This window comes from Zootoca vivipara, chromosome 17 (genome assembly GCF_963506605.1).
Source record: "Zootoca vivipara chromosome 17, rZooViv1.1, whole genome shotgun sequence".
Taxonomy (NCBI): domain Eukaryota; kingdom Metazoa; phylum Chordata; class Lepidosauria; order Squamata; family Lacertidae; genus Zootoca; species Zootoca vivipara.
This window is the reverse complement of record NC_083292.1, coordinates 37,111,572-37,127,586: the sequence shown is the minus strand read 5'-3', so window position 1 is coordinate 37,127,586 and position 16,015 is coordinate 37,111,572. Positions and strand designations below refer to the sequence as shown.

The following is a 16,015-nucleotide window of genomic DNA, read 5'->3' as shown; positions in this document are numbered from 1 at the left end:
GAACATTCACTTCCTGGTTTCGATCGTTCGGGAGCCAAGGCATTTGAGATTCAAGGCACTACTGTACTGGTTTTAGTTTTATCTGAAAATTTTATGTAACTTGCTTTTGAGGGCTGCTTTTAAAAGTATGTTTTAATGAATATTCTAGATTCCTTTGTAAACCACTAGCATAAAGAGAGAGAGAGAAGAAACGGATAAGACAACACCCTGAACTCCACCTCTTGGCTTTCGGCAGGAATCGTGCCATCGTCCCCAACTGACCTCGGCTTCCACCTCCTTCTCAGTTCTTTGTGGCCTTCTTGAATCCAATTGTAGGTTTATTGATTTGTTTGTTAGAACTCTGTTAGAATTTTGAAAGCTAGTTATGAGGACTGATTCCTAAGTTTGCACCGGTTCATGAATCTCTCCAGATTTCCATTTGAAAAATTTAAAATCTTTCCATTTCGTTAAGGCTAATTTTGAAATTAACACGGAAGGAAAGTGTTACACCCCAGTCTACTACCCAGCTGATGCATAATGAGGAAGGGGAGGAGGGCAAATAACTGCTCAGCTTACACAGTGCTTTAGTCGCTTTTAAAGATTAACTTAATGGTTTTTTAATTAAGTGGTTTCTGCAGTTTTCTAAATAAAATGGAGAGTTGCTCACCTTCAGTTTGGCAGATGTGCTGCAAGTTGAAGGAGATGCTTTTCTGATCAGCTGGATTGGTGACCAGGCAGGTGATGTTGGGATCTGAGGAGTTGAGCTTCCAGAACAAGTGGAGATCCTTGCCATTGCCAGAGAGGTGGTATGACTTTGAACCATCTCCGAAGTCTCTCAAGGCGTCCCCTCTTTCCCAGGAGATGTTGATTTCCCCCTTTTCAGCCACCTGACACTGCAGGGTCACGTTACAGCCATCTGGGCTGTTGGAGACAATTTGGGAGAGGATTTTTGGTTCTGGGACTGGTTCTGTGGAAAAACAGATAAAAAGCTCATGCGTTTCCCAGCACAATTCAAAGTGTTGCTGCTGACCTTTAAAGCCCTAAACGGCCTCAGCCTTGTAAACCTGAAGGAGCATCTCCACCCCCATCATTTAGCCCAGACACTGAGGTTCAGCTCCAAGGGTCTTCTGGCGGTTCCCTCACTGCGAGAAGCGAAGTTACAGGGAACCAGGCAGAGGGCCTTCTCGGTAGTGGCGCCCACCCTTTGGAACGTGCCCCCCCATCAAATGTCAAGGAAATGAACAACTATCTGACTTTTAGAAGACATGTGAAGGTAGCTCTGTTTTGGGTAAGCTTTTAATGTTTTAGCGTGTTTTTAATATTCTGTTTGGAGCCGCCCAAAGTGGCTGGGAATAAATTATTATAATATTATTGTTATTATTTATTTAATCATTATTAATTATTTAATTCATTATTCTTATTATTGTTATTGTTATCTGTGCCCACCACGGGTGTCAGCGACTGCCCAGCAACAACACTGCTGAATGAGAAAAAGACTGGCTCCTTTTCCAGGCTCTATTGCACAATAAATAGACACAGGTGAATAAAGAACTACTTACCATACACAGAGAGGTGGAAGGTGTAATCTTCATACTGTGCAGAAATAAACCTCACTTTAATGGAATATTTCCCACTGTCATCCATTTCCAAGTCTTTGATCCTCAGGGTGGTCTCATTGGCCATCTCCAATCTTGAACCAAACCTGTCCCTTGGATTGAGCCTCTGCAGTTTTCCTTCCATCAATTCAGCCAGCTGAATTCCCGAACCATTTCTCCCCTGGAAATCCCACTCAATCTTTTTCAGTGTTTTCTCGGGGGGAATACTTACAGGGAGCAACACAGAGCCTCCCAGGATCCCATTCAGCCTCTCCCTCTCCTGGTGAGGATTCTGCACTCTGAAACTTGCAGTACCTTAAAAAGTTCAGGGAGGTGGAAAAGAAGGGAGGAAAAGGGAGAAACAAAGTCAAAGAAAGGGACAATGGATGGAAAAGTCTGTCAGAATCATTGATTTAAAGCTTTGCTTTTAATGTGTGGATTTATTTGTTATTTTTACATAACAAAATGTATAAACCACTTGATTTTAAATTAAACCAGGGCTGGCCAACTCCCAATAGACTGTGATCTACTCACAGAGTTAAAAACTGGCAGTGATCTACCCCCTTTTGGGGGTTAAGTTGTTAAGCTTTTTTTAGGGAAGAGGAAAGCCCTGTTTTTTTGGGTGCAGGCAATGTTGTAAGCTATTTTACAGAGGAGGAAAGCCCCATTTTTTAGGAGGGCACTATCTACCCATAGATCACTATCTACCTGTTGGACATGCCTGAATTAAACAAACAAACAACCTGCCAAAAAGGACAAAACTTAAAAACAGGTGTTTTAAAACTTCAAGATATAATTAAAACAAAGACTTAAGCTAATAGCAGTTTTAAAAAGATTTCTGGAATGTAGTATTTCATGAAACTGAGAATATAAATAATCAATATATAGAAATGGATTGTGTTATGCAGTTTCTCAAACAGCAATAAAAATATGAGAAGTAAAGTGTTGATCAGTCAACTTTTAAAGGAAGGCAAAGTGAAGAACTATCTGTTTTTGGAGGATTTAGAAGAAGCTACACCAGAATACTGGTATATTAAATGGTTGAGGAGACAGCTTCAATTGAAAGGGTGATCAATAAATTGAAATTGCCTGGGAGGGCTAAACAGAGGGTACGTTTTGGATTAGAATAGTTTAATTCTGCAATATATATGAACAGAAGAGTGAGCGATGTAATGCCACCATCTCGGTCTGTGACTTTGTGGAACTCATTATAGTTTAATTGATTGATTAATTAATTGTAATTTACTGTACACCCTTCACTCTAAGGTCCCAGGGTGACTTGTTATGATTCTCTGTATTTCATTCCTACACAATGATTAAAACACATTATTAACATTAAAACATAATATTGCACAATATCTTTTGTGATTTCTGCTTGTCTAATAATTTCAGGAACTGACCTTTACTCAAGCTTTTAAGTTATGCTCTTTGTATGTCTCTGTGGATAAAAAGACAACAACAATAAAAAAGGTTTCTGAATCCTGGGAGCCCCTGCCCTCGATTAAAGCACATGCCCTCGATTAAAGCACAAATTCTGTATGTCTGGTTAGAATTGCCTGGACGGAAAGGTTTTAAGCAGGCGCCACAAAGAGCGCATTTAGGAGGCAAGGAGTTCCAATGTGCAGGGGCTGCTACAATAAAAGACTGATTTCATGCAGGTGTGAAATGAATATTATGTGGCACTTGTAAGCAGTGCCAATTCCAGAGCATATATGGGTTCAAATCAAGTGGTCAGCTGTTGAGGGCTTTTTGTACCAGTAGTAATGCCTTAAATTTAGCCCTGCAACAGACCGCCAGCCAATGCAGATCTCTGAGGAGATGTGTTAAATGGGGTCAAGGTCTCACTCACACCAATAATTATGCAGCAGCTTCCTGCACTAACTGCAGCTTTTCGTTCAAGTGCAAGAGGAGACCCACTCAGAGTGCATTGGATATCCTTATTCAATTCTGAAAGGTGCTTTGTCAGACTGCAGAAGCATCATTGCAACCTGCCTTTTTGAACACAAAGCAGCCAGATATTTGCCTTCAAGAATTAACCCAGGACGGAGTCTTTGAAGAATCGCTTGCGGGACCAGCTTTCCCCGGCTAAAACGGAAATGAAATTTCCTGCAAAGAAGATTCAATCCCTCCACCTCCATTCTGAGAGGAAGAAAACCGAGGTATCTCACTGTATTCCAACCCTAAAATGCACTTGCTTGAGAAGGAAGTCGTACCGTTTCAAACGATTTAATAGACGGCGGCCTCTGCATCCATCCTTTACAGCACGGCGAGTCTCCTGGCTTCATCTCCTCTGTTGTTTACGCTCTGCTCGTATTGTAGCTTATTTTAGATATTCCCAGAACAGAACCATGGCGGCATTGTGAGGCCGCTTCAGCAGACAGAGAGCCCTTCTACACGAACGTCTTTTCCTGCAAAAACACCCGCATATCACCTTATCAAGCCTTGGAGGACTTACCAGTGAGAGAAGAAAGCAAAGACAGAGTCTGAAGAAAGAGCTCCAGGCTTCTTTTGGAGCCATTCGCAGCCCCTCTTTGCCGGCTGCGTGGAGGATTCCTCTTTAAGATACACAGACGTGGGTCGTTCATCGTAAATCCATTCAGAAGATGGGACTGAAAGCTGTACGAAGTGATGGGATATTGAGCATTTTTAGAAAGAGAAAAATTGAGCAGCTTCTCCTGTCTCTGTGTGCCTAAAAGAGGAAGGTGGGGGTGTTTATGGAGATGAGAGGAGTGGTTACAAACTAGCGCTGGCAGCCAGCCCCGACCTCCAGCTGCTAAGACCTCCTCCTTAGCAGAGTCTGCCAATACAAAGAATCATGGAATTGTAAGATTTGGGAGAGACCCCAACAGTCCAGCTCTAGTGCCAGAATGAGAGGTATCTCCCTCCAAGACTCTTGGAGTTCCTGCCCTCTGTCTTCACCAGAGATGGAGAAAAATGCATTTTCCCCAGTCCCCATGACCCTCTCTGCATTTCACACCCATTCCCAGACCTGCTTTGTGTGTAGATAAACTCCCTGGTTTGCAAGGGCCAAATTCACATTCATTCTCCAGCCTGATTTGCCTCTCTTCTGGCCACCAGGAGGACCTGTATTCAGAGGCACCCTGCCTCCAACAGCAGAGGGAGAACGTAAACCTTGTGGCTGGCAGCCACTGAGAACCTTCTGCTCCATGATTTTGTCTCATCCACTTTTAGAGCCACCCAAGCTGCTTCCCTTGGCTGAATCTGTTGCACAACCTTAGCATCTATCTCTGCGCTCAAGGTGTTGTTGTTGTTGTTGTTTAGTCGTTTAGTCGTGTCCGACTCTTCGTGACTCCATGGACCATAGCACGCCAGGCACTCCTGTCTTGCACTGCCTCCCGCAGTTTGGTCAAACTCATGTTCGTAGCTTCGAGAACACTGTCCAACCATCTTGTCCTCTGTCGTCCCCTTCTCCTAGTGCCCTCAATCTTTCCCAACATCAGGGTCTTTTCCAAGGATTCTTCTCTTCTCATGAGGTGGCCAAAGTATTGGAGCCTCAGCTTCACGATCTGTCCTTCCAAGGAGCACTCAGGGCTGATTTCCTTAAGAATGGATAGGTTTGATCTTCTAGCAGTCCATGGGACTCTCAAAAGTCTCCTCCAGCACCATAATTCAAAAGCATCAATTCTTCGACGATCAGCCTTCTTTATGGTCCAGCTCTCACTTCCATACATCACTACTGGGAAAACCATAGCTTTAACTATACGGACCTTTGTTGGCAAAGTGATGTCTCTGCTTTTTAAGATGCTGTCTAGGTTTGTCATTGCTTTTCTCCCAAGAAGCAGGCGTCTTTTAATTTCGTGACTGCTGTCACCATCTGCAGTGATCAAGGAGCCCAAGAAAGTAAAATCTCTCACTGTCTCCATTTCTTCCCCTTCCATTTGCCAGGAGGTGATGGGACCAGTGGCCATGATCTTGGTTTTTTTGATGTTGAGCTTCAGACCATATTTTGCGCTCTCCTCTTTCACCCTCATTAAACGGTTCTTTAATTCCTCCTCGCTTTCTGCCATCAAGGTTGTGTCATCTGCATATCTGAGGTTGTTGATATTTCTTCCGGCAATCTTAATTCCGGCTTGGGATTCATCTAGTCCAGCCTTTCGCATGATGAATTCTGCATATAAGTTAAATAAGCAGGGAGACAATATACAACCTTGTCGTACTCCTTTCCCAATTTTGAACCAATCAGTTGTTCCATATCCAGTTCTAACTGTAGCTTCTTGCCCTACATAGAGATTTCTCAGGAGACAGATGAGGTGATCAGGCACTCCCATTTCTTTAAGAACTTGCCATAGTTTGCTGTGGTCGACACAGTCAAAGGCTTTTGCATAGTCAATGAAGCAGAAGTAGACGTTTTTCTGGAACTCTCTAGCTTTCTCCATAATCCAGCGCATGTTTGCTATTTGGTCTCTGGCTCCTCTGCCCTTTCGAAATCCAGCTTGCACTTCTGGGAGTTCTCGGTCCACATACTGCCTAAGCCTGCCTTGTAGAATTTTAAGCATAACCTTGCTAGCGTGTGAAATGAGCGCAATTGTGCGGTAGTTGGAGCATTCTTTGGCACTGCCCTTCTTTGGAATTGGGATGTAGACTGATCTTCTCCAATCCTCTGGCCATTGCTGAGTTTTCCAAACTTGCTGGCATATTGGGTGTAGCACCTTAACAGCATCATCTTTTAAAATTTTAAATAGTTCAGCTGGAATATCATCACTTCCACTGGCCTTGTTATTAGCAGTGCTTTCTAAGGCCCATTTGACTTCACTCTCCAAGATGTCTGGCTCAAGGTCAGCAACCACACTACCTGGGGTGTATGAGACCTCCATATCTTTCTGGTATAATTCCTCTGTGTATTCTTGCCACCTCTTCTTGATGTCTTCTGCTTCTGTTAGGTCCATTCCACTTTTGTCCTTGATTATGGTAATCTTTGTACGAAATGTTCCTTTCATATCTCCAATTTTCTTGAACAGATCTCTGGTTTTCCCCATTCTATTGTTTTCCTCTATTTCTTTGCATTGCTCATTTAAGAAGACCCTCTTGTCTCTCCTTGCTGTTTTTTGGAAATCTGCATTCAGTTTCCTGTATCTTTCCCTATCTCCCTTGCATTTTGCTTGCCTCCTCTCCTCCGCTATTTGTAAGGCCTCGTTGGATAGCCATTTTGCTTTCTTGCATTTCCTTTTCCTTGGGATGGTTTTCGTTGCTGCCTCCTGTATAATGTTACGAGCCTCCATCCATAGTTCTTCAGGCACTCTGTCCACCAAATCTAAATCCTTAAACCTGTTCCTCACTTCCACTGTGTATTCATAAGGGATTTGATTCAGATTGTATCTTACTGGCCCAGTGGTTTTTCCTACTTTCTTCAGTTTAAGCTGGAATTTTGCTATAAGAAGCTGATGATCTGAGTTACAGTCAGCTCCAGGTCTTGTTTTTGCTGACTGTATAGAGCTTCTCCATCTTTGGCTGCAGAGAATATAATCAATCTGATTTCGATGCTGCCCATTTGGTGATATCCATGTGTAGAGTCGTCTCTTGTGTTGTTGGAAGAGAGTGTTTGTGATGACCAGCTTGTTCTCTTGACAGAATTCTATTAGCCTTTGCCCTGCTTCATTTTGAACTCCAAGGCCAAACTTGCCAGTTGTTCCTTTTATCTCTTGATTCCCTACATTAGCATTCAAATCCCCTGTAATGAGAAGAACATCCTTCTTTGGTGTCATTTGTAGAAGTTGTTGTAGGTCTTCATAGAATTGGTCAATTTCACTTTCTTCAGCAACGGTAGTTGGTGCATAAACTTGGATTACTGTGATGTTAAAAGGTCTGCCTTGGATTCGTATCGAGATCATTCTGTCATTTTTGAGATTGCATCCCATTACAGCTTTTGCCACTCTTTTGTTGACTATGAGGGCCACTCCATTTCTGCTACAGGATTCTTGCCCACAGTAGTAGATATGATAGTCACCCGAACTGAATTCGCCCATTCCCTTCCATTTTAGTTCACTGATGCCCAGGATGTCGATATTTATTCTTGTCATCTCATTTTTGACCACATCCAGCTTACCTCCACTCATGGTTCTTACATTCCAGGTTCCTATGCAATATTTTTCTTTACAGCATCGGACTTTCCTTTCGCTTCCAGGCATATCCGCAACTGAGCGTCCTTTCGGCTTTGGCCCAGCCGCTTCATCAGCTCTGAATCTACTTGTACTTGTCCTCCGCTCTTCCTCAGTAGCATGTTGGACGCCTTCCGACCTGAGGGGCTCATCTTCCAGCGTCATAACTTTTATATGCCTGTTGTCTTTGTCCATGGAGTTTTCTTGGCAGGGATACTGGAGTGGCTTGCCAGTTCCTTCTCCAGGTGGATCACGTTTAGTTAAAACTCTCCACTATGACCTGTCCATCTTGGGTGGCCCTGCATGGCATAGCTCATAGCTTCTCTGAGTTATTCAAGCCCCTTCGCCACGACAAGGCATTGATCCATGAAGGGGGCGCTCAAGGTAGCTCTATTTTAAAAATTCAGAAACCCACAATAGGGTGCTAATGCTTTTCATCTGGGCAGCTAAAAGATGAGAAACACATGTGCAAGTTTCCAGCCAGTACAGCATCAAACAAAGGACAGCTGGTGGGTGGGAGAAATTTGCCCGCAAGTGTAGCCGCCTCTGTTTACACTTTGCAAAAAGACTAAGGAGGGTGGAGCAGGCAGGCATTCAAATCAGGCTGCAGGTATCAGGCCGCACTCGGGCCTCTTAGGAAGCAGTCATCTCTCTCTCTCTCTCTCTCTCTCTCTCTCTCTCTCTCTCTCACACACACACACACACACACACACACACACAGAGAGAGAAGCTGTTTCCCTGCCCCTAAAATCCAAAAACCAGCCATCCCCTCTCAGACCTCTGCTGCATCCGTAGGTGAAACACAAAAAAGTGATTCACATGTGATGTTCACTTAGAGCTTATCCACACCTACGCTTTGCCCTGCTCTTTCCAGAGATCCACACCTTTTAAAGCATTTCTATCCCTGCCCAAGCATTCCCCCCTATGAAAACCCACTCCCTGAAGCTGAATCAGAGCAAATGTCAATCCAGGTCTTCCAGGGACCGATGTTTGTTCTGACTGAGCTTTAAAGAGCGGGTTTTCGCGGGGAAAGATCCAGAGCTAAAAAGAAAAATATCAACCTAGAATAATAGAGTTGTAGAGTGGGAAGGGACCACGAGGGTAATCTAGTCCAACCCCCTGCAAGGCCAGAATCTTTCACCCAATGTGGAGCTTGAACCCACGATCCTGGGATTAGGAGTCTCCTGCTTTGCCAACTGAGCTATGAGCACACCCTCCCACACTTGTGCATGTGTACCAGAGGCAGCATGTGCGCCTGTGATCTGTTCAGTGGGTGGAAAAGCCTGTGAAGGATCTTTTGGAAGTGAAACTTCTTCCAGTGTTGGCTCCAGCACCTGATCCCAAGTGCAGTGCTGCCACAGAAGGAACCCTGTTAAAAAATCCTCCTCTAGCCCAGAGAGGGAAAGACTAGGGAAGAATGGCAAACCAAGTTGATGGACTATGCGGAAATGGTTAAACTGGAAAGCTCAGGAACCAAGAGCACAAGAACTTTAAAAAAAAGAATGGGAAAGATTCACAATTTATTTAGGTGACCATTGTAAGCAGATGAAAGCATGAGCAGGATTTTAATCTCACTTGTAAGGTAACAAAGACTATGGATAATTCAGATATATAAAAACATGGATAACAGATTGATATGCAGTTGTAAATGTTGACTTTAGGACCCATGGTGGTGGTGGTGGTGGTGGGGGAGTCTTGCGCTTTAGAGTAATCTCTTTATATGGGTTTGCAATAGATTTTGTTATAAATTTGTATTTTAAAAATCAAATAAAGACTTTTAAAACAACAATAACAACCCTCCTCTCCAAAATAATCTGAAGAAGTGTGCATGCACACGAAAGCTCATAACAAACTTAGTTGGTCTCTAAGGTGCTACTGGAAGGATTTTTTTTTATTTTGTTTCTCCAAAATAATGCATTTTTATGCTATAGCCACCAGGTGGCAGCAGCTCCTGAATGCAAAATGCAGTGTGCAGCTCCCCCAGCGTGTAGGTTCGTAGCAGTCCAGTTTTGTGCTGGACGAAATTCAGTCCGACTCCAACTCTTCAGTCAGTTCAGTCCTTTACCGACAGGCCCAAAGCATTCAGGCAGTTTCACAAAATACACTCTATACAGGCTATGTCACTAATAGCAGGCACAGGCTTCAAATGCAATGCAAGGACAACTCACAGCATACAGATGGCACAGAGCTCAGTATCAATCTGGCAGAGCTTCCTTGCAGCGAAGCGAAGGAGGATATTCCTTAACAGCAATTAAAGGAACCTCAACAAATCCATAGGAAACCCTGGAAAGCAGCAGCCGGTCAGGGTGGACAATACTTTTTTTAGTTTTGTTTCTGAATTCCAACAGTTTACAAATGGATCCATACTTTCCGGATACACATTCATTTCACTTCCCCTCCATGGTTTCCCCCCGTAATTTCTAAAATTGCTGCTCATTACATCAAAGTGCAAGTAGATAAATAGGGACCGCTCCGGCGGGAAGGTAAACGGCGTTTCCGTGCGCTGCTCTGGTTCGCCAGAAGCAGCTTTATCATGCTGGCCACATGACCCAGAAGCTGTCTGCGGACAACCGCCTGCTCCCTCGGCCTATAGAGCGAGATGAGCGCCGCAACCCCAGAGTCGGACACGACTGGACCTGATGGTCAGGGGCCCCTTTACCTTTACCTTTACAGATATCTTACACTTTAACTTTTCCACACTCCAACAAGTTGCTGCTCTGCATTCAAATCCTACCTGTGATTTTACATGTTTACAATAATTCTTTAGATATTCAACAAAAGGTTTCAACTCCTCCTTAAAATCTGCCTCTTCTTGATCACCAGTTTTCATAGTCAAATTTGCCTATTGGGCATATTCCATCCGTTTTAACTGCCACTCTTCTTTAGGAGGTACTGTATGTCCTGCACATAAAGTCCTCTTGAATACAATAATAAGTTCATCCCATTATCCCTAAAAGAAATACTTCAGGTTTTTTTTGGGAGGGAGGGGAGTGTCACCTTAAGCATTTATTTTTTTTACCTCACTATAATAAATAATCTCACAGAAACCCTTTGCCACTTTATATGCCCACCACATATGGTAAAAAACACCTCCTGTCTCTTAACATTTCCAGCACATACCTGACTGATCTGTACATTCTTGCTAGCTTACTCAGCGTCAGATACCATTTATAAAATCATTTCCATGAAATTTTCTTTCAAAGCATAACATGCTGCAAATTTAACATTTCCACAATTCCGCCCCCGCTTCCATTTCCAGTGCATACGATACTGAACAAGATGGAGGCAACCTCTAATCTCTGCCGAGTGGTCATGTTTCCCTTTGGAGTTCAGACTTGGCAGAGACTGATATATTATTTATTTTATGCCAGGAGATCTTCAGGACAAGAAAAACGTAAGGAATAAAGCCTATACTGAGCGGAGTGGAGTCCCTAAGACGGTTGGGTGGTGCCCTGTACACCTCCTTCTGGCAACTCCTGCAGCCAGTATGTTGCCAAATTTATTGCTCTGCTTTCCTTTGGGCCACATCAGCAAGACCAAGAGGGGGGTCAGGCTTGCCCCACAGGGAGGTCACTTTGGTGCTGCAAACACAGTGGTTCGGCTTCATCCCCAGAGGAACACTTCATTTTCTCTCAAGGCAGATAGATGCCAACATAGACACCTAGGTGGAATCTACACACATATAATGTTCTGAAAATGCATTTTTTAAAAGCGGTTTTAAAAAAGACATTCAGTTTTACATACTTCTTCTTTGGCGATTACTTGTAGCCAAGTAAGACTGTCTTCCATAAACATGGTTTTAACAATGAGTCCGTAAGTGACTGTGGAGGCCAGTTCTGGATCCACACTTCCTTCCACAGTGGGGACATTGGTTTCCGGGCGGGAGTTGGTCACGGTGTGGATTTGCCAAGCGTGCCTTCCTCTTAGCATGTTTCTCCTTTGCGTCCTGAGTTCGAGTGTCTTCAAAGCCCAGGAAACCTTAAGACTCACCATTGCCATCTAGCATCGCATTGTATATTGCAGGTAAAACACACTTAAAACATTTTATTTGCTGCTGTGTAGCTGAGTACCAAGAGTCCTCCATGGATAGAGAGATCACAGCAATACATCTCTGGGTTGCCATCTTTCCCGCTAGATACTCGGTGGTGCTTCCACAATGTTATCACGTCACTGCCATCTAGAGGGGCAACTCTGTAATGCAACAAAAGTGGGATGAAAAGTTGGAGGGTTTCAGCAAGAAGTTACAGGCCATGCACTGATTGGAAAGGAAGCAGTACGTCCGTGTTAAATTTTTTGCATGTGCCTTTCTCTATATGAAGCTGCCCTGGTCTGTGGCCCCACTGTGATGACAGTCTGCCACTAGAGGGTGGAAGAGGCACAGGACCTACTTACCGTAAGACTTGGAATCCCAACATTTCTCCGATGAAAATACTGTAAGGATGTCCTATTTCAACATCATCATCATCATTTTACTCTTTATACCCTGTTTGTCTGACTGGGTTGCCGCAGTCACTCTGAGTGGCTTCCAACATATATAAAAACACAATAAAGCAATAAACAGTAAGTAAGAAAGAAAAAACTTCCCTATGTAGGGCTGCCCATGTAAGGAGCAAAAAGTTTGCATGTATAGAGGAAAGGCCAAAGATGGTTGCCACATGTACTGGCAGAAGTCTCAAGACCCTCTTCTATGTGGGACTATTATGGGGACTGTGGGACTGCTATTTTTCTGGCGTGTCATCAAAGGCTTGCTAAAAACTTAATACATAAGAAAATTAATTTGGGGCGGGGGGGGGGCATTGAAGGAGGAAGCCAGAAACTTATGTTTTAATGTTCAGGGAAGGGGAGAGGCAGATAAATATAGCAACTCTCTTACCCCAGGGAACTTCTCATATTTGATAATGGCTAAACTGATGCAAGTTGGACTGTAAAGGCAAAACCCTTTGGGGAATCAAACACGAACAGATGATGATGAAGAAACTAGTCAGATGAGGAAAGCCAAGGGAATGGTTGGGGTGAAAAATTGGGGATAGATTCATTTGTGGTGTCAGTAAAAAGGTAAAGGACCCCTGGATGGTTAAGTCCAGTCAAAGGCAACTATGGGGTTGCGGCGCTAATCTCGCTTTCAGGCCAAGGGAGCCGGTGTTTGTCCACAGACAGCTTCCTGGGTCGTGTGGCCAGCATGACTAAAGCGCTTCTGGTGCAATGGAACACCATGACGGAAACAAGAGCCCACGGAAACACCGTTTCCTTAATCACACTTCTGAAAATAGCATTTCCTCCTTCTTCTTTCAGCAATGTGATTTTTCCTTATGAGGTTTACAACGCATTCTCCTGAAACTTTTTAAAATGTTTCTAGATCTAGCTCAGATCTGCCCAAAAGATTAATTAAAATGGGTGCCATTTATAATGAGTGTACGGCCTATCATATGAAAAGTACAGCAAAACATGCTCAAGTGTTTTAATGCAGAACAGGCACATAGAAGTGGAGTGTAAATATTTCCCTTCCAATAGTGAAGATGGTAAGGGCTTAAAGGGGGTCTTATGAACAGGCTCATATCTCCACCACCACTGTGATTGCCACAACCATCTCCATCACCAGCTCAATTTCCATCACCCCCACCATTCTATTCTGCAAGAAGTTCTCACCTGCTCATCATTGCCTTCCGGGGGGCTCCTCTTTACAACCTCTGAGTACTGAGGCTCAAGAAATGCCTCCTCTGTTGCCACCATGGAGGCAGCTGCAGAGGGGAAGGTAAGACATTTACTCCATGGGGTCACCAACACTTGCTTCTAAGGGTACTGTCAGGCTCTGGGGACTCGGCTTCCTCCCCCCCCCCTTTGGCCGTAGATAAGCAGGACAAAGAGAAAAGAGTCCCTTACCATTTAAAGAGTCTTTAATGATCACAGCAAAAGAACAAAGCTTCCATTCTCAGATGAAGGTGTTCCCAGTTAAGGATTCCACCCACTTCCCCCCTAGTCACTTCTGTCTTACAACCTGATCTCGCAACCATCGTGCTTTTTCTGTAGCCATCTTATCTGCTCTATGTGATCTTGGACTGATAGGCTGAACACTTTCCAGCGAGAAAGAGTCTGTTAGCTCTTTCCCATCTGTTCTTCACTTTGCTGTTCAACCCCCAGTTCTTCCTAACTTTTGTCTTCAGAACTATGCCCCTCTGCAAACCACTGTTCCAAATCTATACTGCTCCACTGTTCCTGGGCAGCTCCAGAATCCTGGTCAGGAGCAGGGGGAGGGGTAGGGGGAGGGGTAGGCTCCCACTATTCCTCATCAGAGCTGTACTCCTCAGCCTGGTCTCCGACAGATACAGAACCATGCATAGGAACCCTAAACTCCCACTGAAAGGGACTCAAGTTTCACAGAGATAAGCTGTGGGAGGCAAGATGGTCATATTAATGGATGCTTTGGTCTGTTCCCTCAAGACTTTCCTTCTGCTCTTACTAAAAGTTTCCTACCTTCGTTGGTGGGCATCGTCCTTCTTGTCTTCCAGGTCTTTATCCCAAATCCAGCCAAGAGGAGCAAAATTACGAAGAAAATGAGAATACTCCACCTCAAAAGTTCCACCACAAATGTGAGTTGACAGTCACCTGTAACGACAGGAAAAATAATAGGGTTGTGCTGTTGATTTTAAAAGGTGTAAGATATTGGAAGACCACCAAAATCTTGGGCAATACGTGCTCTGAAGGGAGAAACCACAGCTCATTGGTGGAGCACCAATGTTGCAGGAACAAAGGTCTCAGCTAGAGCTGTGCACAAACAGCTTCTTCAAAGTCTCCACTTATCTGATGGGATCAGAGCTACCTAAGCAATACAGAAACTTATTTATGTATGCAGCTACAGCTGCAAGAAAGATATATGTCCAAAAATGGGAAGAAGAAGTTCCGATGAGAGTTCCGGCGGAAGAATTAGAAATCAAGACAACAAACTTTTATTAAGGAATGGAAATGGTTTATTGAATAATTACAAATTGCAAATAGATTAAGATTTGCAGATTTAAAAACAGATATAGAGGAATAAGAATAATATTGCGGGGCAAAAAATCAAAAACATGTATGTTGGAGTTTTAGCTGAAAGATTCACCAAAGGGGAACTGGTTAAGAAAACTCTCCCAGCTGGTGAGAAAGATAAGATCAGATGAAACTATTAGAGGAATAATGGTAGGAAATAAAACATATAAATTAAAAGCATTTGCAGATGACCTTGTGGTTACGGTAGAGGACCCCAAAAAGTCTCTACCGAAGGTGTTGGAAAAGATCCAGGATTTTGGACAGGAATGAGGTTTTCGCTCAATAGAACAGGTAGCATCCTTTAAATACCTGGGTATAACCTTCCAGGAAAGGGGCTCTTGGCGCTAGCAGATTAAAAATACGATTGCAAATGCAGAAAGATCTACCAAAGCGCTAATAAGATTTTTCTACGGGAAAGGGGGCCAACACATACCGGCAGCCTCCCAGGTCTTTGCTGCAAAAATACTAGCACAATTGTTATATGGATCCCAGATCTGCAGCTTTAAAAACCTTACTCTCTTAGAGGCATTTCAGACTAAGTTTTTCGTTGTCTTCTAGGGATCCCCCCTTGTGTATCTAACATAGCGGTCCGTTTGGAGGTTGGACAAATCCCTGTCAGTGCTCAGATATGGATATTGAAGATCCATTATTGGTTAAAGCTTATTTTCTTGCCGGTCGGGTTGGCACCCTTAACCTTATTAGACACCTACCAATCTAAATGGAAAGCTACATTGCTTGAAAAGCTGAAAGGCTTGGGGACCCCACAGCAGACCTTGATAGCGGCAGGCTTTGAGAAAGCTAGGACTATAATTCGCCAGCGTATCTGGGACGTAAAATTACAATGCCACATGAGTGAAATGATCAAACATTCAGCAATAAGGGACTATGGGAGAGGTTTCTCTCCAGCTAACTACCTGTCAGGTCTTCAGATACCCAAATACAGACGGTCTTTTACCCTCGTTACATTTAATGTTCTCCCTTCTGCCTTATTGCAGGGCAGATTTGAGGGTAAACTATATACAGCACGGGTCTGCCCTTGTGGCTCGATGGAAGTAGAAACTGCTTCACATGTACTACTATGTTGTCGTTTTTATGAGGATATACGTTTGACTTTTATTATACCTGTTTTGCAAAAGTCCATGAAAGAATCCGAACACCACAGTTTAAAACTTCTGGTAGAGGACAAGAATCCCGAGACCACATTAAATGTAGCCAAATTCTGTGTGTCTGCAATCAATCGCAGGAAGCAAGTGGTATCCCATAATGATCAAACCCCTAAATGTTAACTACAGGGGGTACGCT

General features: G+C 43.6%; 2 protein-coding genes across 10 annotated transcripts in view; both read right to left on the bottom strand.

The window, feature by feature from the left end:
- LOC132591353 (SLAM family member 5-like) overlaps positions 1–4,271 on the bottom strand; it is a 34,495-nt gene extending 30,224 nt beyond the window's left edge. For 3 of the 6 annotated variants that reach the window (XM_060269723.1, XM_060269722.1, XM_060269721.1), the window contains exons 1-3: positions 4,030–4,271; positions 1,539–1,889; positions 647–946 (exon numbers count right to left, since the gene is read on the bottom strand). In XM_060269723.1, coding sequence (XP_060125706.1) covers positions 647–946; positions 1,539–1,889; positions 4,030–4,159 — 781 coding nt within the window. In that variant the 5' untranslated portion in view covers positions 4,160–4,271. The other 3 variants (XM_060269724.1, XM_060269725.1, XM_060269726.1) reach the window with 3 other exon arrangements.
- A 4,765-nt stretch (positions 4,272–9,036) lies between these two features.
- The window catches only part of LOC132591321 (SLAM family member 9-like), a 15,188-nt gene continuing 8,209 nt past the window's right edge, over positions 9,037–16,015 (bottom strand). For 2 of the 4 annotated variants that reach the window (XM_060269460.1, XM_060269461.1), the window contains exon 4: positions 11,896–14,293. In XM_060269460.1, the coding sequence (XP_060125443.1) occupies positions 14,124–14,293 (170 nt within the window). In that variant the 3' untranslated portion in view covers positions 11,896–14,123. The other 2 variants (XR_009556907.1, XM_060269462.1) reach the window with 2 other exon arrangements.